The 25,130-nt window shown below is 40.2% G+C and overlaps 1 protein-coding gene across 1 annotated transcript; it reads left to right on the top strand.

Annotated features, from left to right (window-relative positions):
* Window positions 1-2,654: 2,654 nt before the first annotated feature.
* On the top strand, window positions 2,655-25,081 carry CLTRN (collectrin, amino acid transport regulator). Its single transcript, XM_010207069.2, has 6 exons — window positions 2,655-2,721; window positions 3,101-3,159; window positions 10,304-10,389; window positions 18,121-18,237; window positions 21,537-21,731; window positions 24,284-25,081. Exons 1-6 carry the CDS (start codon window positions 2,655-2,657, stop codon window positions 24,438-24,440), a joined length of 681 nt encoding a protein of 226 aa, XP_010205371.2. The 3' UTR covers window positions 24,441-25,081.
* The last annotated feature ends 49 nt before the right edge of the window (window positions 25,082-25,130 follow it).

The following is a 25,130-nucleotide window of genomic DNA, read 5'->3' as shown; positions in this document are numbered from 1 at the left end:
CAGTGTTACTATAAAAGAGTATTTAAAAATCTAATACCTCACAAAGTACTGAATTAGAAACATATCTTGCATATGTGCATGTAGATTGTCATTTGTTTAAGCAAACTAATGCCTGACTGATTAATCAGCGGCAAGCAAATGCAGACATGCCTAAACAGTGCTATATATCTGGCCAAAACGGGAGAAAACTGTCTGGGCAGAATGTTATCCACACATGTACCTTTATTATAGAGACAGAAAGTAGCAGCTTGCCTGTCTTTCTAGACGGTGCTGATATACTCTCTTTGTAACCTGAAAAGTTACAGTGCTTTTTAAGACGGTGTTTTAAAATGTCATTGATTTGAAGAAAAGTGATCTTTCTGCTAACACCTGGCCTAGGCTTGATTGCCCACCTGGCTTGTTTAAAAAACACACTGGCTTTGGAAAAGAAAAGATTTATAGATGTGCAGCAATCAGTTGCTTACGTGCAGTGCTCTGTGCATATACAACCAGATAACCACATGGGCAGTCAGCTGGATGCCTTTGGCACGCATCCAAGGTACTGTGCACGTATATATCAACTGCATGATGCTCTCCCTGTGAGCTCTGAGCTGGGGTGTTTATCACACTGCTTCTTCTCCTGGCCTCCTCCCCTCTCCGCTGGAGAAAATCATTTGTCTTGCTACTTGCCAGCAAGACAAATTGGGGAAAATCAGCCATCCTGGCTGGAAATCAGCAGCCCTGATCAGAGAATCCAGTCATGTCCTCTGAGGTTGTTGCTGCTGGGTGTCATGTGCTTCTGATATACTTTGATGCTGTCTGCATGTGATTCTGAGGGGAAAATACTGATTCAGAGTGGTTTACAGCTGGGAGAAGTGGTGATGCCGCATATCAATGCTCAGTTTCATTTGGCTTCTGGCAGCAGGGAAGCGACGCTTGGCTTTTCAGCTCTCCTCCTAAGTTCTCCAGTGTTTTCCCCAAAGGTGCAAACAAGTTAAAATGGTCGTTATTGAAGCAACACACATGAATTTAGCATGAATCTGATTATATTCATGAGCTTTTAAAATTTTTTTTTACATTACAAATGTTGCATAAAACTGACACTTTCATACACCTGTATGTTTTTAGTGCTCTCCTTTTATATATATACCTATGTGTGTTAATTTAAGCTGTAATTAGAAATTAATACATCACCACTCTTTTTATTTTCATTGGCATAGATTGAACGTCTGAGTGGATAATGCATCCACGTTTTGTGCTCAGAACTGGTTGCCTAGCAAGAGTTAACAGAGGCCCAGGAATCAGCTTGATTTAATGACTTTTAAAGATGAAGTATCAAGTCCTTTTTAACAGTGGCTTACAAAACTAAGATTAAATTATTGAAACAGTTACAGTTTTCTCCATTACCTGAAAGTCCAAGTATTCTTAGGTAAGTAAGTACTGATTATTATTTTCCATAAATTCAGTCTCACAGTTAAGTAAAATTTTATCCCTGGTAGTCATTCTTGTGAATGTCTTTGGGTTTGCAGTCTCAAGACACAATGCTAAAGGACCATTTGAAAGTAGTTTTGAAGCTATCTTCAATTTAGGAACTAATTGTTAATCAGAGTGCTTCAAGGGAGAGTACAGCAGCAGAATGGAATAAAATTATCCTGTCTTGCTGCCCAGATTGCAAAGAATATACAAGTATTTGCAATAACATTTCCATTTCTGAATTCTTTCTCATCTGCATTTATTTATTTATCTTGGTAAATGTTTGACTAACAGAGTGCATCAATAAAATATTTCCATACACGTGTGTATATATTTATACATAGTGCCTCATGTCTACAAAACAAGAATATGTGCTTAATCAACCTGCTTTCCATGATGTCCTTTTATTGCACCTCTGCTGATTCCAGCTGCCACCATAATGATTCTCTGACAGCAAGAAAGTATTTTTCCACCTTTATAACTGTTCTTTTCATGCAAAGCAATGCCTAAGATGTGTTTTGGAGGTTTTTTACATGGATGGAGATGTTTGCTTTGCTGGGCTCAGACAAGCTCCCGAGACAGGATGTGGGAGTAGGGCTGGGGTAGTGATGGGGGAACACAGCACTGGGGCCACCAGCCTGACCCTTCAGAAGTGCTGTGAGTTCTAAGGCAAATGAAAGACAAATCTGGAGCCCTGGTTTTTGAGGCTGGGGGTTCTGTGTTTACCTCACATTCCTTTTGGATGAAAAGGGTACCCAGTCTTCCCTTATCCTCGAGGATAAAGCAAGTTTCCTAGGGAAGCCAGGTGGCACCTTCCTTTAGGATCTGGTGGCAGTTAAGCTCCAAATGTAGCTGCTGTGGTTAAACCAGCAGCACAGCATCCCACCACCACAGTTGCTGGCTGCTCTGGTGCCACATCCCTGGAGCACTAGGTGAAATTTTGTATTACTCTAAAAAGGAAATTTAAAAACTTGTTAAGGCTTTTCTTGTTGTTTTTGCTAAAGAGAAAGGTAGTAAATAGCTAACAGAAGACATTTGTTTCTAGTGCCTTCTTTAGCTAAAAAACAGGGGTTAATTATTAAACCTTTTACTTGGTTGCTCACTTGTGCTGCTGATGCTTTAATCCTGGGTCACAGAAAGTTTAAGAGTGCTTTACAGAGGAGACTCACTTCTTTTTGCCTCAACCTCTCCACACTGACAGGATGTTACGGGTTTTGCTGCTTACTATTTCTGTACTTGCTGTTGCTCATGCTGAGCTCTGCAAGCCAGGTAAGTTTTGGAGCTGATTCACATCTTTCCCCAGGTAAATGTAGCTGTGAGTTTATGTCTACAAAGCTGCCAGCTTCTCAGATTTTTGTTTTAACTGATTGTCTCCAATTTGAAGGTTAAACACTGAGCATTCACTTCTTTTATGAGTTCGCATACTGAGTACAGAAATTGATCTTATTTAAAGTGGTCATAGTAAACCTCACTGAGACTCTATTGGGCTGTGGGTTTTTTCATGCTAGTAACTTCTGTTCTCCTAACCAGGTGAACTATTAAGACACATTTAGAAGATGCCATTTGTGAAATCATTAGAAAAGCAAACAATTTAAGATCCTGTTTTGACTGACTGTAAATACACGATTGCTTTTTCTCTTTGTTTTAGATGCACAGAATGCTTTCAAAGTACGGCTTAGTATCAAAACAGCTTTGGGAGATAATGCAGTAAGTAAAATATCTTCACATAGTCATCCTAACCGAATATCTGCCAAAAGAGAAGCAATATGTACTGTAAAATTTCTGAAGGCAGCACAAGAAATTTGTTCTGAAGTGTTAATTGTAATAGCTTGCTCAAGTCATGATGCAGGCATCCATTTCTTGACATTTGACTAGTCCACTCCTTCAAATAGCATTCTTTAGGAGAAGTAAAAAGCTTGTCTTTTCATAAAGATAATTTTATGTCAAAGATTAGTTGGTTTTTTTTTTTTTCTGGAAAAGCAGTAGAGATGTCACCCTTTATGCATGAGAAGTGCCACATAAATCTAAGTCTGTATTTTGTCAAAAGCACTTCTGTTTGAGAGTGCTAATTGTAAAGTCAAGCACCTGGGAAGAGAGGCAGGAAAAGATTGTTAGGTCTTTGTGAAATAGGACTTTATGTCAGGCTCTCAGACTAGAATGATCAGTAGCTGTCATTCAAGCGTATCTCATCAATTTCCTATTAATGTAGGGTTGGGATAGTAACCTTTCTTCTCTTCCTGTGGTGAATAGGCTAGTCTCATGAGAACTGAAATGTTTCTGTATAATTCACATCCTTGAGCTTAATGTAGAAATACCGATGTGAGCAATAAGGGTCTGTGATACCTAAGAAATGAGACCTTAGTTGGCCGAAAGATTCTTCTGGATCTAAAGCACTATGAAAAACAGCGGAGCCCAGTACTTTGTTTGCAGTTACAAATGCTTAGAGCATATCTGCAGTGTGATAACAGTGCTCAGCATAAAATTAGATGTAAAATATCTTGGACAGTCATCTCCACTGGAAGCCTGGCATCTCATTATGTTAAGAACTTTGGGAAACAAAAAGCAGTAGGTTATATGTTATGGGAGATTGGAGGTATGAGAATCTCCCTATCATTGTAGAAGCCATTCTAAAATTACCCTGAAATATCAGGTAATTTAAACTAACATTAGCAGAGACCTAATTCCACTGGTAACTTCATAAACCAGACAAATTGGAAAGAAATATTCAAGATACATGCTAAAGTATTTTTTTCTGTGGAAATTCATACTGAAGTAAATTCCCTTGCGTGAGAGACTTTAATTAAACAGTAGTTCATTCTGATTTGTTTAAAATATTATTAAAAAGAGTACAATCCTATGGCTGAAAATGGCAAAATAATTATTGAGGCTCCTCTTGATGATAACTGCTAATATTTTGACTTGATCTTGGTTCAAAATAGAATTAAAATTACATTTCCCAGTAATGCTCTTTTGTAGGGTTTTTTACTTGTCCAACTATAGCAAAATAAGAGGTTTTGGTTTGGTCATTTTTGATGTTTTAATTTTTCATCCAAAGGGGGTATGATATAAATTGTTAATTTTAAAGGCACTTTATATAACAAGAACAAAGCAATAGCTAAGGAGTCTACCTTTTTTTGTAGATAGATAGTACTTTTTTTGTATAGCAAAATGAGTGAAAGCGTTAAGAATGTGTCAATCTAGAACAGCATTGTAGAACAACATGCTGAAAGTGGCACAATGTCATACAAAATGACCTACAAATAATGAGCAATTTTTTAAGTGCACTGGTAGTAGTTTCTTTTCGTAGCCATTGAAATTGAGAACTGAAACTACTATCAGACTGAAATTCATTTTGGTTGAAGTATTTGAGTCTCTTTTTAGTCTTATTTGTTGATTTTAGCAAAAAAAAGTGTAATAACATCATCGCTTCACAGTAGGACACAGCCAGCTTAGAATGTCTTGGTGGCCTGCTTCTGAATTCCGTTTCTTTCAAGTCACTTCAAACTACATAATTACAGAAAACCCTGATACTGTGGTCTTTTTTGCTCTAGGACTGGCAGAATAACTCCAAGGTACATTCAGGGACAAAAGAAATAGGTTAGTGTAGTTTTCTACATAGTTTACTGTATACCATCCACTTTGTGTGAGGCCAGTAAAGATAGGGCACCATTTCTCAGTTTGTTCACAAGCTAGGCTCTTTGAGACAGGGAGTGCCATCCAGTGTATTTGTATAGTTCTTGTCATACTGGAGCAGCAAAGAGCTGGAAAGCTATGCTAAGTATTTAGCTGTTATCCTTTTATTTGCAGATAATGGGTGTACTTGACAGAGACATTGTTTGCTAACCAGTAGGAGGAAACACGTTGTCTGTAAGCCTAAATGGAAGGAAGCTGATTTACAAGTCTCTCTGAGGATAGTGCTAGCTTTATGGGTGGCTTCTGTACTAGCTGCTGTCCCTAGCTGCCTCCTACTCATGGACTCGGAGTGGTAGAGAGTTAATTCAAAAAAGGCCAAAACCATGAGGGAGTGAGCAGAGGTGGTGTGCACTGTCTATGTAACTGTGTCACCACTGAGGTTAACTGTAAGACTCAAAAGAGCTGGCAGCTCAGGGTCTGCAGCCAGGTGAAGTAGAAGTTGTACTTCCCTTCAGGCTCATGTGTTCAGGCTGTTTTCAGAGTAGAGGATGAAGAGGAGAAAGGCTGATGTGCTCCTGGTTTCTTGCTGCCAAATGAGACCCAGAAGTGTGTTTGTGTGTCTGTAGCCAACACTGCGATCTGAATGGCTGCCTAGTTAAAGCATAGAACCATTCAGGAGGGAAGGGATCTTGGAAGGTACCTAGTACCCTGCTACTCAAAGCCAGGTCAACACTGAAGTCAGATGAAGTTGCTCAGGGTAATCTTGTGATACTATCATCTCACTCTGCGAGCTTAAATTTTGTCTTCCTTAGAGCACTACTGTAGCATTTCACCCCATCAACAACCTGTGCTCTTCATCTTTTACCCATTATCCCTCATCAACCTCCTTTTTCACTAACAGGTTTTTAAGACTAGCTTTCACAGTCAGCTGTGTTTAATTCTTCTCCTCCTTAACATATGAAGGATGGCAAGTGCAACTGAGGCAAGGTCTTTCTTTGTGTTTGTTTCTTTGTAGAGCAAAAGAGATAGTTAACATTAGTAGTTCTGATATCATCATGTAAGGTTTTATTGATAACAGTGTTGTTGCAAATTATATTTAATACATTTCCTCTGTAGCAGCACAAAATGTGCATTGATAGCTGCACCTCATAAGAACAGAAGCAACATCCTGAGTCATCTGCTGCAGTCTAGGCCTTTGCAATTGGAGGATACAAATGAAATTGATAAAACCCCATAGTACAGTGATTCATGTTTCTTTACATCTATTACTTTGACTGGAGAAAGCTGGTGATATGAGGGATTGAAAGTGCTCAGAGAGCTGGTGGAAGTGCTGACCAACCACTTTCCATCATCCACCAGCAGTCCTGGCTAACCGAGGAGAACCCAGTGGACTGGAGGATGGCAAATATAACATGCATCTACAGGAAGTGCCATAAGAAGGATCCTGGGGACTGTAGGCCTGTCAGCCTGACTTCAGTGATGGGGAAGGGTATGGAGCAGATCATCCTGAGCACCATTATGTGGCACATATAGGACAATGAAGAGTTCAGGCCCAGTCAGCATGGCTTTATGAAAGGCAGGTCCTGTTTCATCTGATCTCCTTCTGTAACAAGGTGACCCGCTTCATAGATGAGGGAAAGACTGTGGAGATATGATCTTCCTGGACTTTAGTAAGGCCTTTGACACAGTCTCCCACAGCATCCTTCTGGAAAAACTGGCTGCCCATGGCTTCCATGAACTCACTCAGAGATGGGAGGAAAACTGTCTGGATGGTCAGGCCCAGAGAGTGATGATGAATGGAGTTAGATCCAGTTGACAGCCAGTAACCAATGGTGTTCCCCAGGGCTCAGTGCTGGAGCCTGTTTTGTTTAATGTCTTTATCAATGATCTGGATGAAGGGAGTGAGTGCACCCTCAGTAAGTCTGCAGATGACACCCAGCTGGGTGAATGTGTAGATATGCTTGAGGACAGGATCTTCAAAGGGATCCAAACAGGCTGAATTAATGGGCTGAGGCCATTTGTACGAGGTTCAACAAGGCCAAATGCTGGCTTCTGCACTTGAGCCACAACAACCCCATACATCTCTACAGGCCTGTGGATGTGTGTCTGGAAAGCTGCCCAGAGGAAAAGGTCCTGGGGGTGTTAATTGACAGCCATCTGAAGATGAGCCAACAGTGTGCCCAGGTAGCCAAGAAGGCCAATGGCATCCTGGTTTGTATCAGCAATAGTGTGACAAGAAGGACCAAGGAAGTGATTGTCGCCTGTACTCAGAACTGGTGAGGCCACACCTCAAGTGCTGTGTTCAGTTTTGGTCCCCTCACTGCAAGAAAGACATCGAGGTGCTGGATTGTCCAGAGATGGGCAGTGAAGCTGGTGAAGGGTCTGAAGAGCAAGTCTGATGAGGAGTGACTGAGGCAACTGAGAGTCTTTAGCTCAGAGGAGACTGAAGGTAGACCTTATCACTCCCTACAACTACCTGAAAGGAGGTTGTGGTGAGATGAGCATTGGTTTCTTCTCCCAAATAATCAATGATAGAACAGGAGGAAATGGCCTCAAGTTGCAATGGGGGAGAGTTAGATTGGATATTAGAAAGCACTTTTTCACTGAGAGGGTTATTAAACACTGAACAGCTGCTCAGGGAAGTGGTGGAGTCACCATCCCTGGAGATATTTAAAAGATGTGTAGTAGAAGTGATGAGGGACGTGGTTTAGTAATGGGCCTGGCAGTGTTAGGTTAGTGGCTGGACTTGATCTTAAAGATCTTTTCCAACCAAAATGATGCTATGATTTCTATGATTAGAAATTGGCTTCTGGCAATTTCTGCCCACTTGTCCTTAATTAATACAGTTTAGTAGCTTAGACGTATTCTTGTCATAGTTTTCCTCCTCGTTGCCTTGCTTCTGCATATTCTTGCATCCAGTCATGTACAGATATTTTTGTTCACATAGAGCTCACAGCCATCTCCATCTCCCCTACCTCCTGTCCAATCACCATTTTGGAAGTGTCTTGCCAAGAAAATTCTGTGCAGCATATTCTTACTCAAGCAGACTTTGGATGATCTCCTGAGCTTTCTCTGATGATCTCCTCCCCCATTTCTTGCAGCTTTCTGTTTATTCTGTCTTTTTTTAAAAAGTGCTTAGTCTTCCAGCTGGGGCTGGAAGTTCTTCACTACAAATTATTCTGCCTGTTTTGAGAGACCTTTTTTGTTACTCTGACAAAGAAGCCCTTGACTACTGCATTATTTATGAAAACTGTATACTTGATAGTGATGAACTGTGCATATATACAAGCACTGCACTAAACAGAAACATATCAAGTATACATACTTGCTAGTGCTCTACTGCATTTGTGTCCATGTAAGCACGAAAACGGAATGTGCTTCATCATTATCCATTTTCAAGACAACCGATTAAATTATCTCTACAGCTGGTTTAATCCACTGGATAACAATGGTGTTTTTTTCCGTCCTTCTGCACCTATTCTCAAAGACTGCAGACGGCATGTAGGGATTCAGTCAAAAGCACCCCACAGAAAAAGGAAGATCTTCCCCTTTTAGTGCTGCAAATTGCACTCCATGGTTTAAATACAGATGTCTTTAAAATTACGGTAAATAGTTTTGTGGCACTCATCTATATTAATTCCTCTACTACATTATCTCTTTTTCTTTTAGTACCAGTTGCTGTCATTGCTGTCATGTTTTTGTCAGTGCAGCAGGATCAAAGTACAGGCTTTTATAATTTCTTTTCAAAGAGTCTCTCTCTCTTTTGTTTTTTCAGTTTAAACTGCCAGACTGGCATGCACTATCACAGTATGGTTACACCTCCCTTCATTCACAAGGCAAGAGTCATGAGTCAGAACCCAGATTCTCAGCACCGCAGCTGGATTGTAACACTACTCAGTATTCTGTTGGTCAGCTTTCTTGTCCCTGTCCTTCTGCATCTCAGAGAGTCTATTTCACGACTCATGATTTGTCTAGGGATGATAAGTAAGATAAGGATGACTTCCCGCTCTTTAAATGACCGCCTCTTTCCTGCTTAGGTCCCCAGTCCACAGGATGTCAGAGCAAAATGAGGGCTGATGCCTGGATGTTAGCTTCCTTCCTTCTGCAGAGAGATTGCAGCTCTATCCATACAAACCTGGAGTTTAGAAAACAGAATTAAGATTTGGCATTTTCAGAGCTGTTTACTGCTTTTTGATGTACATTTCTGGGTTTTGAATGTGCTATAAATATAGCCCATGAAAAAGTAGGTCCAGGGTTAAATATCTACACTGTTGGATTTCTGGTTTGGATGATCACAGTGCATTTCTTTTTAATGCTGAAAGTTAAAGATTAGATTTGTGTTCTGATTGACTGAAGAAAGCTGCCTCTAACCTCCATTAATATCATTCTGAGAAACTGTTAATCTTTGTAATCTGCTGAAAGGGGAAATTCAATCAGTATGCCTCAGTCATGGCTCTTGTTATAAAAATGTAATAGATGCAGTTCTTACAGGTCATTAGAATTGCATATGAGCATAAAAGCCGAGGGGAACCTGGTGAAGCTATCTCAGAAAACTGAAATTGTGGAAGCGTGATTTTTCATCAAGACATCAGAGAACAGTTTTTGGAGCCTGTATTGTACCTTCTTATTGAAGTAGTAAGGATGCTATTTTCTTTCTTTTGTCTCACATGCGATGTAGTGATTTGTACTACAGTTGTGTCTGTCTTCTTGTTGACAGCATGGCATGCAGCAATGAGGCCATAATCTCATTTTATTTCCTGGTGTCCTGACATCCAACTCCCAGAGACTACTTTCAACACTAGCTTTTTAATTTTATTTTTGGGAAGAGACATATGGTCTTTGAGAGTGGATTTAAACCTTGTACTTTAACAGGATTTATCCAGCAAAAGAGGGTGTAGCTGTGTGGGGAGAATTCTAGTTATATGCCTAGTCTTTGAACAAGAAACGTTGACATCTCCAGTTTGGTCAGCTTTCAAAAACTTTAAATTCATTCCGTTTTTGGAAATACTCTTTGCCCTTTATATTGCACTTTATAAAAGCTGTTAGAAAAAGTCCTCTGTGCATGCTAAATAATGGGCAGAAATTAATTTTCTTAGCATAATCAGAGAATTTTGTTCATTTTCTTGATCAATATAGCATTTCAAGTTCAGTGATTCTTTTCCCTCTCTGTATGCCAGCACTGGTGCTGAAACTGATTATTTTTCATCTTCCTTTACAGTATGCCTGGGATGCCAATGAAGAGTACCTCTTCAAAGCAATGGTGGCTTTTGCAATGAGAAGATATTCCAGCAAGAGCACAACTCAGTAAGCATCTGCTCTGATTTGCCTTATACATATTAACAATGCTGTATGTGTTGGTATGTTCTCTGCTGTACTGAACTGTAGAAATCATTATATATAGCTTTGAAAAACAGACCATCCAGTGTATTTCTTTGACACCCAGATATATGTTAAATGTCACACTCTCTGCCTTAAGCAATGTTCAGTCTTTGGACCAGTATCCTTGTTGATGTGAGGTGACACAGCTGTGGATCTCAGTGGGATTCTACCAATTCACTCTAGCAGAATTTGTCAGTAAGATGTGATACCTTCCAGAGACCATACTGGGAGGAGGCAAAGGGACACACTGGCAAGGTCAAGAAATGCAGCATAGATCTTTGAATAAGCAGCTTTGGTGCATGTTTTCTTAGAGCACAGCTTCAGCACTATACCGAAGGTGAGCTGTCTGAGAGAACTGGAAGGTGGGTAGCTATGCTAATGCCGTGCTCTGCTGAGGTTATCTCTCCCTGATATTGCAGCAGTTGTGTTACCTAGCATCAAGAAATTTCAAATGTTGCAGTTCCAACATAAATCAACCTTTAATTGGTTTTGGGATTATACCTACCCTGAGGTATTGAATATCCTTCTCAGGCTTCCGATCCTTGCTATTTATGAAAATAGATACCAGATTAGACAGACTATTTAGCAAACTGTATTTTCAGTATGTTCTTATCTTTCTTAAATGAGAAACCTTGCAAGTGTATTTCTATAGGCCTATTTGTTTTCATTGTTTTTCAATCTTGAAGGAAAGATTTGTGGTTCTGGTAGGCTAATGAAGATAAGGTTCTCAATTTACTTTAAAAAAAACCTGCTTCAGGCTGTCATTGCATCAGATGAAGCATATTTCACATTTGCAAAGATGTTAGGTAACTTCAGTCACATGATTATTGTGGCTGCCACACTTTGTCTTGAGTAGAACGTGATTCCCCCTCCATGTAATAGGAGTGTTTGGTTTTGTGCTATTTAGAAGTTGTTTTCTTCACCAAGCTTAACAAAACCAGCCAAGTATGTTACTACACCCAATTAAAATGACACTTAAAAAAATGAGTTCAAGATACAAGCTAATGAAAGGTGATTATGCAGGGCTTTTCCCAGGTTTTCAAATTAGCAGCATTTTCTACCACTAATGTAATAATGAATAATAATTTCAGTATCTGATCCATGAAGATATGCTTTTGTATACTTATTTTAGTTCCAAGTCCTTTAATAAAACTATCCTCTTACTTCGAAGTCATGGTGCTTTCAGACAGTAAAAAAAAAACTGTCAGAAGCCACTGATCTTTCTCCTCTTCAAGCATCATGGTTCTCTGCAGACTCAACTAATATTAGAAAGCTTGGTGCTGGAGTTCAGTTTCCTACCAAGACAATTTTTCCTACAGACAAATATGATAATGTCAGTGTTGCTCCAGTCTGGAGATGGGGATGCACATATTAATAATTTTCTGCTAATGTGTTTGTCAGAGGGTAAGTCAGTACAGTATTTGTAAATAGCTAGGTGTGGATGACTTTACCTCTTTTTAAGATGGTGTAAGACTTCCTCATGGGGTATAACTCACTGGGATGTACCTTGGAGTTATAACTGATACTCTTCTAGGACTTCTAGACACCTTTGGGGTCATGTGTAGACAGCATGTCAACTAAAGGACATCTGTGCAGCTCTGAGATCTGGTACAACTCACTAGGCAACAGGCTGAGGAGTTTACTATCTATATATCTCTCCCAAGCCCCAGGGGACCTCACGGTCCCATTCAGTGATGGAGAGCTAGATGATCCTCCCAATACATCCCTAATAACCTGCCTGTTACATGGGAGCAGGAAACCTATTAAGAGCCTTCATCCTGTCAGAAGACAGCTGCCCCTTGTGACTGGCAGCTGGAAGGAACTGGATACAGAGGAAGGAGTGCGGTCCATCTCCATCCCCTCTGCAGTGAGCATGGTGTTATGGGAGCACACAGTGTCCCAGAGGGTGGAGCAACATGCTGTGTACACAGGAATGGCACTGTCTCTCAGATGCTAAGGAGAAGGATGGGGGCTTGCAGATGGAGGCAGAAGCAAGAGCTTGCAAAAAATAGACTACATTACACTAGAGGAGCTTTGACAGATAGATGACAATGGATTTTCTTCTGGAGCTGTAAGAGATTAACAATCAATTATTCTGTCATAAAAGAGCAAACAAATTGATTGTGACTGCATTCCAGTAGCATCTAAATTTACTGTAATTTTGCATCTAGTTAGTTAAAGATTTTTGTCAAAATGAAATCTTACAAAAAATTCACCAGTATTTTACATAACCAAATACTGGCTCTGCCAACATGAAAATTACACACAGGACCACAACCAGGATATGACAAACTTCCCCTTTTACATCCCATTAATTTCTAACACACCAACAGCCCTGCAATAACTCACAGCCACGACTAACTCCCATGTGAGACCAAATGCCATTAACTTCAGCAAGCTGGATCAGGCTCTGAAATAATTTGTCTGGTGAATCAGCATAATCTCTTTTGCAGTCTGTTGCATCATTTTTGAGATGCAAAGTCACCTTTTGTAAGGCTCCTGAAGCTGGATTAAGGCCAGCCTGTAACGACAAGCATTTGTATGTGCTACTGGAAACAGCAGCTGTGATGCTGTTGTTGCCCTTGTGTAACCAGCCACTGGGTGACCCAATGCAGAATGGCCAGGAATACATATTACATCTCAAGTTCTCTGAAGTTAATTTCTAAACTAAAATTTAATAAATCATGGAGCTGTGTTTAATGTTTGAAAGGCTTGTCAAATTTTTAGGTTTGCGTGAAACAGAAGAAAGACACACATAATCCTTCAAAATACTCAGTAATTATTAATACAGATAAAATAAATACTTCTTTTTCAGTGGAGAAATAAACCCACTTTACTTCCTGCTCTATATGTATGGCCTTTCAATTCCTTGCCAATACATACATCCGTGAAGTATATAAGCCAACCTTTGACCTCTCAGTATTAAAAAACGATGGTCTGTAGTCCGTGTGGTAGTAACCCTGGTTCCTCTAATCTGTGACTCATTTGAAATGATATGCATCTCTTTCAGGCTTGAGACTAGTTAATATTTAGAGCAGAAAGAATGTAATCACATTTGCTGTCATTCAAGTATCAGAATCTACTTTTGCTATGTCTCCCGCCCCCCATTAGCAGATAAAAAAAGCTGTAGTTTTCCTCATGAAGTGGACCAGAAAAAGAAAAAAAACCCAAAACATTATCTATCCTTCCTAAGATGGGCTGTTTTGATACTAAAAATATTGTGTTTAGAACAATGAAATAAGCTTCTAGAGTCAAAGCTGTTACGTCACAGTGATCCCATGGCTGCTAGTCACAAAAAGAAGGAAAATAACGTCCATTTGCAGAAGCAGCTGCACAGCACTGAGTTGGAAGAGACCTGATGCTTTTAGGAGAGCTGGAGATAGACACTTGGGACTTGAGGACTGTGGTTATCCAAGAGCTAATGGCCACTGTAGACACCCAACTCCCTTTGAGTCTCTGACAGTTCCTTCTTACCCCTAAACAATCCTTTAAATCTCTGTAAGGAACAATGATGATATACGTGGCTGAGGAACCATTGAGGTTTCCTTGCATATATTAAAAGAAATGCAATTTTAAACTTTTGCCATGGTGCCATAAGGCAGAATCAGGTCTTTGTCATTTTGATTATAACAGTCTGCTATAATCCCCATGACAAAAGTCCCTTACCTGATGACGAAATAAAAAGATGTCCACATACATGTTTACAAATACAGTTAATTAACATAGTGCATGGAGAGGTCAGGTTTCTTAAATCTAAGCAGTGTAAAGGTATAGCTTTGTAACGCTTCTGCATGCTGTGAATCAAACTTGTATGCACATACCATGGGGAAAAAAAAAACCAGAAGACAAGCCTGCTGCAAAGAAATTGCCACATTGGTGCTTGTTGAATCAATCTGGTTTTGTGTTTACTCATTCCCCTTTGAACTTCTCGTGAATGGAATTATTCCCTTTGGAGCCTGGAAGGATTTACAGCTATTCAGATTCTGCTGATGAAGAAGTGGTGGCAGTGAAGCCAAGTTTTGAATGCTTATAATTGAGCAAGGATTTTAGACCCAACAGGGAACAGAAAGAAGGCAAAATTTACATATCCTAGTGTAAGCCTTGCTGCCCAATAGATTCAATACTGTTTGTTCGAGAGGGAGAGAGAGAGTGCTGCTCCTAATGATGACTGACTGCCCTATCTCACGCTGAAAGCCTTGGCCCCATAGGGAAGGCCTCAAGTTTAAGAGTCTCTCTGAGTCTTTGAACGAGAATGAGAAAGCCAAAGTGTTCTGCCAGTCTTTATCTACCAAATTTATCTTTCTCTTTGGGGATCAAACTTTCCATTCTCTCCCCATTTCATGAACATCAATAGGGCAACACAGCCCCAGATTTTCCACCTGGACCAGTTTTTGATGGCACCAGAGAAATTCCAGCTTTAAGAACTGCAGTAATATGAAGCTTTAGGTCCTATTGTTATAAATTCTCCTGATGGAAAAGTTCCTCTGCAGATACAATTTCAGATATTCTGTGAAGTCAGCAAGAGTTTGTCAGCCACTAGCCAAAAGTAGACTCTATTTTTCCCTCTCCTGTAAATTTTGAGCTTTACTTTTGCTTTGGGAGGAATAAATCTTCTTTCATCTTCTGACTGTTGCCAACAAACTGATTTGAGCATCTTTTCAAATTCCAGAGGATGGCTTTCCTCTTTTATCCTTAAAAATTCTCTGTATTTGTGAAATTGACATTGTTCCAGAGAGGTAAAAGTGGGTATTTCAGCTCTGCAAAGTCATTGCTGTCCATTTTATTGCCTGTCTCTATGGATGTCATGGTTCAAGCCCAGCTGGCAACAAAAAAACCCCCAAAACTTGTGGGTTAAGAGCAAGTATAACTAAACTAAAATATAAAAACACTAAGAGGAGTAAAGTATTATAATAGTAACTAAGAGAAACAAAACCCAAGAAAAAGACAAGTGATGCTGAATGCAGCTGCTCACCACCTGCTGACCAAATGCCCCAGCAGCGATCCGCCCCCACCAGCCATCTGCCCTCTGGTTGACATAGAGGGCATGACGTTCTGTGGTATGGAATAGCCCTTTGGCTAGTTCGAGTTAGCTGGCCTGGCCCTGCTCCCTCATAGCTTCTCATTCTCTTCCAAGCCTACTTACTGGCAGGGCAGGGTGAGAAGCAGAAACAGCCCTGATGCTGTGCAAATGTTGCTCAGCAATAACCGAAACATCCCTGGGTTATCAACATTCTCTTCAGCATAAACCCAAAATACAGCCCTGTAGCATCTCCTAGGATGAAAATTAACTATGCCAGCTGAAACCAGGTCAATGGAACACATGCCTTCTCAGTAAAATGAAAAGTTGGCTGCCCAAGTCATCCAAAACATCAACCAAAAGAGCTTTTAGGAGTGTGTAAAATTTCTCTGCAAAACATCCATAATGCACTGCTGTGATCAAGCCAATGTCTGTCCCACCTTAAAAGCAAACTCGTTCTTTTCTGGATGGAGACTACACATTAGTCGTCAGTTTTGGCTCCCTCATATCCTTTCCTCTTACCTCACCTTTTGTGCTCCGGAGGCCACCGCAGAGGTCAATGAATTCTATTTGGCGCTAGCCAGCAGGCGGCACTGCAGAACAGCGCTCTGTAGCTGGGGCCGTTGCTTGCAACCGGGGATTTGTCACCCTGGGGAAGAGAACAGCCTGGAAAGGAGACGTTAAAACTTGCATTTTGATGACAAACAGGCCAAACCTTAAACCCAATTACAGTAATTAGTAATAGACATTGCAAACATCACTGCTGTTAATGAAAAAAATAGTCTGAATTCATCTTCGCTGGCTCACTGTGGGCTGTCCTTCTCCTGAACAGCAGGTAGTAACTGAAGACTGATGACCCCCAGCCAGATCTGTCAAGACAGGGTGGCTGTGTTGTGGCTGTGGCCAGGTAGACCTTGTGTAAAGGTGAGCAAAGGTCAGGATGCTCCCTAGAAGTGAAAATGATCCAAATTCTTAGTTCTGGATTTTCAAAATATCTGCTCACTGCTTGGACATGGCCAGAAAATCTGAATTCTGAGGCGAATTCTGTAATTTATTTAATAGTGATAGAAAACTTTTTTTCCCCTCTCATTTTTATCTCTCTATCTATATGTCATTGAATGCATAAAGGCTTTGGTTGCTCTTTTATGAAACATGCCATACGCCTTGCCATACCGTAATAAATGTCACCTTGTACAATTTTTTGTTTGTTTCTTAGTTGTGTGGCTAAACTAAGAACAGAGAGAGGAACATAGAGGCAAGGCACCATCTACCCTCAGTCACTATTATGGTACTAATGTATTAGCCTTCACTTCTATATTTAAATACTAACGATGGTGTCATTCCATGAGGCTTTTCTAATGATAGTTCCATAGTTTACTACTATTAGAATCATAGAATCATAGAATGGTAGGGGTTGGAAGGGACCTTTAGAGATCATCTAGTCCAACCCCCCTGCAGAAGCAGGTTCCCCTAGATCAGGTCGCATAGGAACATGTCCAGGTGGGTCTTGAAGACCTCCAAGAAGGAGACTCCACAACCCCTCTGGGCAGCCTGTGCCACTGCTCTGTCACCCTCACAGTGAAATAGTTTTTTCCTATGTTTAAGTGGAACTCTTTGTGTTCCAGCTTCATCCCATTGAAAATAAATTTTTAAGAGTCTAAAAAAAAGGCATTTAAAAGACATTTTGCACACTTTACATAATGTGTCATGAGAAGGCGAGTGCCTATGCCCGTCCACTATTAACTTCACATAAAGCTGAGCAATCTTATAACAGATAAGATAAATATGTCATAGCATGAGTTGAAGGGCATAGGCCAGTGCCAGTAGAATGTCTACATTTAGAATGCCTGACTCTGTGAACAAGAATGTCAAAAAGAATAACGTCAATTTCACTCTTCCCTCCAACCAATGTATGCTGTAGAAAGTCTGCACACTGAAAACCACGTGGGGAATCCCTCATGCCCGATTCCTGTGATACTTGCTGTCAAAACCAAAATTCTTTGTTCGCCGATGCATTTGTCCCCTTATGACCTTTGTCATAGTCTTGATTATTAAGATGAAAATGTGTATTTTTCCATTTGATTACACTAAATATATATCCAAGACCACACAAATTTATAATAGTTTCAGAAATTTGTTTGATATTCATTTGAAGCCAATGATAGGACAAGGGACAATGGGTATAAGCTGGAACATAAGAGGTTCCAAAGAAATACAAGGAAGCATTTCTTCACTGTGAGGGTTACAGGTCACTGGAACAGGCTGCCCAGATGGGTTGCTGAGTCCCTTCTCTGGAGACATTCAAAACCCATCTGGATGAGTTCCTGTGTGCCCTACTCGAGGTGGTCCTGCTCTGGCAGGGGGGTTGGACTAGATGATCTTTCGAGATCCCTCCCAGCCCTTGAGATTCTGTGATTCTGTGACTCAAGTTTAGTCTCAATAAGCTTAATTTTTTAAAATCATATTGGGAAGTGGGAAATGCTGTGAATGATACTTTTTCCTTGAGCATTAACTGTTGCTTTTTTTAAAGTAAGAATTTTTCCCCCTTTAGATGAAAGCAATATTTAAAGAAAATCTAAAATAGTTCAATAATTCCTTCCATGATGCTTAATGATGATTTTTGTTTTAACTATCTGCAGAATTTCCAATGTGCTGCTCTGCAACATGACAGGTCGTGTGTCATTTTGGTTTGTGGTCACAGATTCTTCCAAAAATGTGACAACCGTTCCTGGAAGTGAGGTAGAGGCAGCCATCAGGTACAGTCACTGCTTCTGCAGTCTTTTTGTGTTTGCTAACTGAAGATGCTTTCTCTCTCTGGGCCTTCTATGAATGAGCACTCTGCATCTTTAAGGATGAACCAGTCCAAGTAGTGAAAGCACCAAGGGGTACTCTTTCATCCATGTGAAATTAAAAAGATTTTTAACAGCCCCCTGAAATGCAAAGCATGTAAGCTTTGGGATTATGGCTTTGGAAGGAGTGTCCTTTAATGCTGGAACCTCAGAAGAAATTTAGTCCCTTTCCAGAGCCTTACATGTAATTTGCTGTCCTGTGCATGGAACATACTCATTATGCTGCTGTTTCCCCGCAAGAGCACCTTCTCTCCTCAGGTGAGGGAATTGCGCACTTTCTGGGTGGCATTTGTATTATGTAACTTTCATTGCATGCCACATGCACATCTACACCTGGACTCATGACTATAGGCTCTCTTTCAGTGCTTCTCAAGTACAGTTCTCAAGTACTTGATCTAGAAGTCAGCTTTCACATGAACTCTTCATAAGCAGAACTGACTGTCCCCTAGCTTGGCTTAAACAATCTTATACTCACGTTGTTTTCGCTTTCTGGAATGCTAGTCAATGCTAGTAGCTGAGCATTGCTTGTACAAAGTACCATGTGGTACAAATCAGTTTGTGTTCTGCTAAATGACGCATTCTGTAACCATTAAAAGCAAGAGTATAGAGCTGAAGGAGGAAAAAGAGGTAACCTCACTTCAGTGGTCTCCCAAACCTGCATAGGGGTTTAAAGGGATGGCTCCCACAAGCTCACATTCATTTCTCAAGCACGGAGTGAAAAACAGACCTCTTTGTTTTTAGGCATTCTGTACTTTGTCCCAAAAATTCATGTTATCTCTGTGGAGGTGTAATGCCTAATTCCTAATGAATGAGTATGCGTTCTGTTTGAAAGATTAACTTTTAAGCTTATGAGCAGATTAAACTATTTCCTACAGAGACACCAAACAATAGCTTCATAGCATTAATGGAAGAAGCAGATTATTTATTCACTGACGCTCTCTGTAAAGTGCTGGAATGCAGGGTTTTTGCATTTCTGTTATTCTTTGATACATTCAGTAACATAAGCTGATTTATTTAAGTCTTTTATGTGCCCTGTTTGCCATGGAAATTGGATGCTATTATAGTATGTTTGGCTTTTAACTGTTGTCTGTCACCCGATAAAGGATATGCTATTTATGAAAAGTTTTAATTCCTACCTGACTTAGAAACAAGAAATAAAACGGTCTATAAAACTACAATACTTTTTATTCAGTTGCTTCTGATTGCAAGCTTCCATACAAAACCATTTTCTAATGATTCATACTACAATAGCGCTTAAAAGCACTGCCCATAGACCAGAATGTTATTGTATGATATCCTCTACAAAGTAAAAATAAAGAGGAAGGCAAACCTTCCCAGAGCTCTGTATGAGACTGGAGATCTTGCATAAATATACACAGTATGTATTTGTGCTTATACAAACACAAAATGCACCTGTAGTTGCCTGCACGTGTTTCAGTCCCTAATTCTGTAACTCCAGCCGCTATATGAGGGTGAACGATGCTTATTTCAGCTGATCCTTTCATATCAATAAGGATGAAAATATTTTCTGAATAAAAAATGGCTTACAGTATAATGAGTCATAATATGCTGTGGCTTTCAGTCCTCTCCAAGAATGCTAGCTTTCCATCAAGGCTAAGAACTTCCTGTTTAAGGGACACTCAAACATCATTTCCAAGAAATTTGCAAAATTTTACCTGTATTTCTCATTAATCTGTTCTTAGGAAATACTTGTTCTATGAAAAATAAATTGGGTTGTATACAAGAAAGAGCTGCTGTAAATCATACAGCTGCAATCAAAAAGAATCTCTCAAAGTCAATAAACGTGATACATTTTCTCAAAAACTTTTAACATTTTGAAAAAGCTAAAGAAATATACTGATAAAGCCTCTTAAGGCTGCTTAGATTCAGATACAGAAATCATAGAATCATAGAATGGTAGGGGTTGGAAGGGACCTTTAGAGATCATCTAATCCAACCCCCCTGCAGAAGCAGGGTCACCTAGATCAGGTCGCATAGGAACATGTCCAGGTGGGTCTTGAAGACCTCCAAGGAAGGAGACTCCACAACCCCTCTGGGCAGCCTGTGCCAGGGCTCCCTCACCCTCACAGTGAAATAGTTTTTTCTTATATTCAAGTGGAACCTTTTGTGTTCCAGCTTCATCCCATTACCCCTTGTCCTGTTGCTAGCTACAATAGAAAAAAGGGATGTCACAACCTCCTCACACCCACCCTTTAGATATTTGTAAGTTTTAATAAGATCACCCCTCAATCTCCTCTTCTCCAGATTAAACAGCCCCAGTTCCCGCAGCCTTTCCTCATATGAAAGATGTTTCATTCCCCTGATCATCTTGGTGTCCCTGCACTGGACTCTCTCCAGCACTTCCCTGTCCCTCTTGAGCTAAGGAGCCCAGAACTGGACACAGGACTCCAGATGAGGCCTCACCAGGGCAGAGTAGAGGGGGAGAAGAACCTCCATTGACCTGCTGACAACACCTGCAAAGACTTAAAATACTGTATATGAGTGAAGATATCCATTAAAGGATACCAGTTGTACTACTCATACGAAAAAGTGGATTTCTCAGGCAGTTTCTCATAATGGAAAAAATGTGCAAAGTACAAATCTCTTTAGCAGCATTCTGCAGGGAAGAAGGGCATGTTGGCAGTAGGAGTGGATTCTTCTGGATTGAATTATATCCCGTGCCTCATGGACCTAAGAAAACCTACAGCAGCAAGAGCAGATGTAGTGTCCATAACATGCAGATGGTTCAGTCTGAGGAACCAAGGCGCACTGATTAAGTAAATCCTCTGAACATTGCAGGGTAGATCTGCCATGATAATCTTGAGTACTGCAGGAGCAAGACAACAGAGCCACCCTAAGAGATTATGACTTGCTATGTCTTCAGCACGTGGTCTAGAATAGAAATAAATAGTAATACTGTACTTCAGGTGTCATCTATATTTCCCAGTTCTTCAGATAAGTACATAAAAAAGTCTGGTGTTCAGAACCTTGTAAGTGTGTGGGTGTCTGGATTACTGACAAGGTCTATGTTAAAGTGAAGGTCTGTGTAATCCTACCAACGTCATACTGGATCAAATTCAGCCCTGCCAGTCTCGCAGAACATACAGGAAAATTCCTTTTTTTTTTTTTTTTTTAAATTTTTCTGTCTTTTTAATTTAATTTTAACCTTTATAAAGATTTGTGATGTTCTTTGTGTTTCTGTGAAGGATGAACCGGAACAGAATCAACAGTGCCTTCTTACTGAATGACAAAACACTGCAGTTCCTGCAGATAACCTCAACCTTATCACCTCCCGTTGAACCCTCCACTCCTGTCTGGCTTATCATATTTGGTGTTGTTCTTTGCCTCATTGTGGCTGGAATTGTTTTCCTCATTGTTGGAGGGATTCGGAAACACAAGAAGTAAGCAACTTAGCTTTTCTTCTGTTTTAACTGAACACTGGCAAATTAAGTCATCTGGGCCTCAGAGAAATTACAACTCTTACCCTGCTCTGTTTTCCAAATAACTCATCCGAGCTTCAGCACTTCCCCTCAATACAGTGCAAACTACATGCTCTTACTGCCGTACTACTAGTAATACGGCCTGTTGCTGCCTGTCTGTGGTCACTTGGCATCCTCCCTGTCACATGTTGTTGTTGTCTTTTTAGTTGTAATGCGCCTTTTCATTTCTCTCTCTGTTTCCCTGCTCTGCCTTTATGTATAACCTTTCATCAGAACAGATTCATCTGTCATTGAACTCTAGCCCTCCTTTCACATCAATGCTATCTGCAGGCAGGGCCAGGGAAGTGAGAGAGAGGGTAAACCAAGCATATATTTCTTTCATCTACTGTTGCAAAGAGGTAAAAGGGATGGTCTGGGCTATTTGGCTTCTCGAAAGAAGAGACAGACATCAGATAAGAGAATTTTGAAAGTGCTCATCTCTTTTTCAGGCACCACAGTACGTGACCAGGTTGTCAAAGACTTCAGCATGTCCAGTAATGAGTTTTCTTGGAAGCCTGTCCAGAGCTGACATAATGTCAGCTCTGTTGCCAACCAGCTGTGGCTTGGAAATCTGGCCTCAAGGATGGTGTTGACTTCTCATAAGTCTGGCATTTTGTCTTTATTGGCCTTTAAAGTACTAATTAAGTACCTCTACTCAGAATAGCCCTAAAATCACGTGTTTTAGTCTGCTGATACTCAGGGTGGCAGGGAAACATGTGATGCTATAATGGAAGCCTGTAACAGTTTCAGCAATGAGTTAGGCTCAGGCATCATTACTTGAAGTGAAAGGTTTTCTTAATTAGGTCTTCACTGTGCATCACTGCCAACATTTGAAATTCCAAGCCACAGCTGCCTGCAGCTTGAAGAGCTCCATGTGATTGATGGAGCTCTTGACTCTACAGTGAGCTGGATCAGACACACTGTCTCCCAGCTTTATGTTTGTTCTCCTGTCATTTCAGCAATAAGACTCTTTCCTCTGATAACAGATTTGGCATATGCCCACTCTACTGACTATGCAGAACTAGAATGAAGTCTGCCCTTACTCCTCAAAATCCTATCTGCAGGAGAGGCCGTAAACATTTGTCTTGGGAAGGGGGAAAACAGAGTAAGCACACATACAGTGTTTACTTCTGTTAACTCTCCCAGCCTCATATTTGCAGCTAGGAGTCTTCCTGAGCCGGTCTTTGTGTATTGGGTAACCCACAATGCTTTCTCTTCCCTTCAGTTGTTGAGTCTCCCCTCAGACTAGCAGAAATTTTTAGATTCTCTGAATTCCTATGGCAACGAGTTCCACACATCTCCTACTCCTCTAATTTCTTTTGAAGTTGCTTCTTAGTATCTTCTTTTTTGTTTTGCCCCCACGGTTTTTGTATTAGAGAGCACTCCTTTTATCACTGTATGAGCAGATACAGCAACCAGAGGTCAGAAGTTTCCACTACTACGCCCCACATTTGTTTTTAGCAAGTCTCTAATGCCAAGGATCTCCCAATGGGCCCATAAAATTTTATTATTGTTAATATCACTGTTATTAGCAGTACACTGAGTCAGGTTGTTACGATTGTCCTGAGTCACATTGTTACAGTACATGTTGCAGGATAGGAAAGAAGCAGTGGAGCTGACCTTTGAGTTTCTTATCCTCAGAAACCGCTGAGGCTGCAGGCTGTAAAGTACAGCAGGTTTTTCATCTAGGAATTAGCAGATCTCAAGGACAGAATCAATCTGGAATTAAAGGAACATTGTGAAATGTTGACTGGTGTTTCTGTATTACATCTTCTTATGGTTGTAGTTCTAGGAAATTGTACTCAGCAGCTAGTTTAATGTTCTTTCGGTAAGTGAAAGCCATGCAATTGTTTGATGTAGGGAACAAAAGTATAAAATACTGGATTGGAAAGTGGCTGTTCATGAAGTCTGAACTAAAAATGCAGACTTGCAGCATTAAGAGTTTACCTAGATTTTGGAGAAGATCATCAGGAAGAGGTTACTCAAGTCTCCACATTTGGAGGCTATAGTGTAAATCTGACTTCTTTCCAAAAAGTATCATGAGGTGAATTTATGACCTATATAACAGGGTTAGATTAGATGTTTAGTGCAGTCATTCCTGATGTAAAGCAAAAACAGATATGGAGATTTTCTTCCATTTTTGTTTTGCACCAGCTTTTTCTTCTGCGCATTCCAGTCATTTTACAGAATAAGGAGGTGAAGTAATATCCATTCCATAACATGCTGACAACATGATTACTCTAGGTTTTCTGATTCTCAGTCCTGAACTCAAACCAGTAAACCAGGGTTTCCAATCTTTGAGCCTCCCATTTTCTATGGTATATTCACAACAGCAAAGAGGTGCACTAGAATATGCCTTTCAGAACATAACCTACGATAAACTTCCGACTAAATGTGCAGTTTTCTGTCTGTGGACTCATGGTGAACTGCTGGATGTCAACAGGATAAGGTAATTTTGTCTTTCTTGTTTTTAGAAAGAATAAAGAGCCAGCAGAGAGAGAAAATTTAGAAGAGAAAGGCGAAGTGAATGTAACAGTAGAAAACGGGATTCCTTGCGAAGTGCTGGATTTAAAAGCAGGCCACATTAATGGAGTCTTTGCAGCAGACGATGAACGGTTCACACCCTTATGAAATGTTGCTGTTGCTATCTGGTGGGTTTTTGAAAGACTCCTGTGCTGACTTTATCTCGTCGCTAGTCCCAAACATCAAACATGAAGACAAGAAAAATGTTCTTTCATTTAATTTCCCTTGAGGGGACCTTTTGCTTTGATAACACACACACTCGAACCTCCATTACAGAGCTTTTGTTCATGAGAAAAACAAATGAGAAGACCTCGAATGATGTGCATTAAAGATTTCCAGAAGATGTGTGTCAGAAGAGGATTGAAACCCACCTTGTCAAGCATTTGATTTTTAATGATGATTTAAATATGTCCATTGCTTGTTTTTCTCTGATATAAATGTGAAACTGCATTATTCCTGAATGTCACCAGGGAGATCATCTATCATTGTCAATTCTTGATGGATTTTCTTTCAAACCATATGCAAAAATTACCCTGTAAAATGACTTCTGTTTGCTGATATGCAGTATGCCTTTGGATGGACTAGTGAGCAATGCATGAAAGTTTTCATTTATTGAGGAGAAAAAAAAAACCCAAGCTTTCACAACCTCCATAAGAGCAGATTAAAAAAGCAGCTGGGTCACCTATAACTTTAGGGCTAGCAAAGATCTGGTACTAACTGGTTTTCACTTAACAGTCAAAGTCACAGATGACCTGAAAATTAAAAGGTGCACAAGTTTGAAATCTGTTGAAATTAGAA

Source organism: Colius striatus, chromosome 1, assembly GCF_028858725.1.
Source record: "Colius striatus isolate bColStr4 chromosome 1, bColStr4.1.hap1, whole genome shotgun sequence".
Taxonomy (NCBI): Eukaryota; Metazoa; Chordata; class Aves; order Coliiformes; family Coliidae; genus Colius; species Colius striatus.
The sequence above is the reverse complement of the archived record's forward strand: the minus strand, read 5'-3'. Positions and strand labels throughout refer to the sequence as shown.

What these genes read in the sequence shown, in the direction of transcription:
- CLTRN (XM_010207069.2), top strand. Translation starts at nt 2,655, where the DNA reads ATGTTACGGGTTTTGCTGCTTACTATTTCTGTACTTGCTGTTGCTCAT. An exon ending in TGCTGAGCTCTGCAAGCCAG is followed by an intron (nt 2,722 to 3,100) that starts GTAAGTTTTGGA and finishes TCTTTGTTTTAG; the next exon opens with ATGCACAGAATGCTTTCAAA. An exon ending in TCCAGCAAGAGCACAACTCA is followed by an intron (nt 10,390 to 18,120) that starts GTAAGCATCTGC and finishes AACTATCTGCAG; the next exon opens with AATTTCCAATGTGCTGCTCT.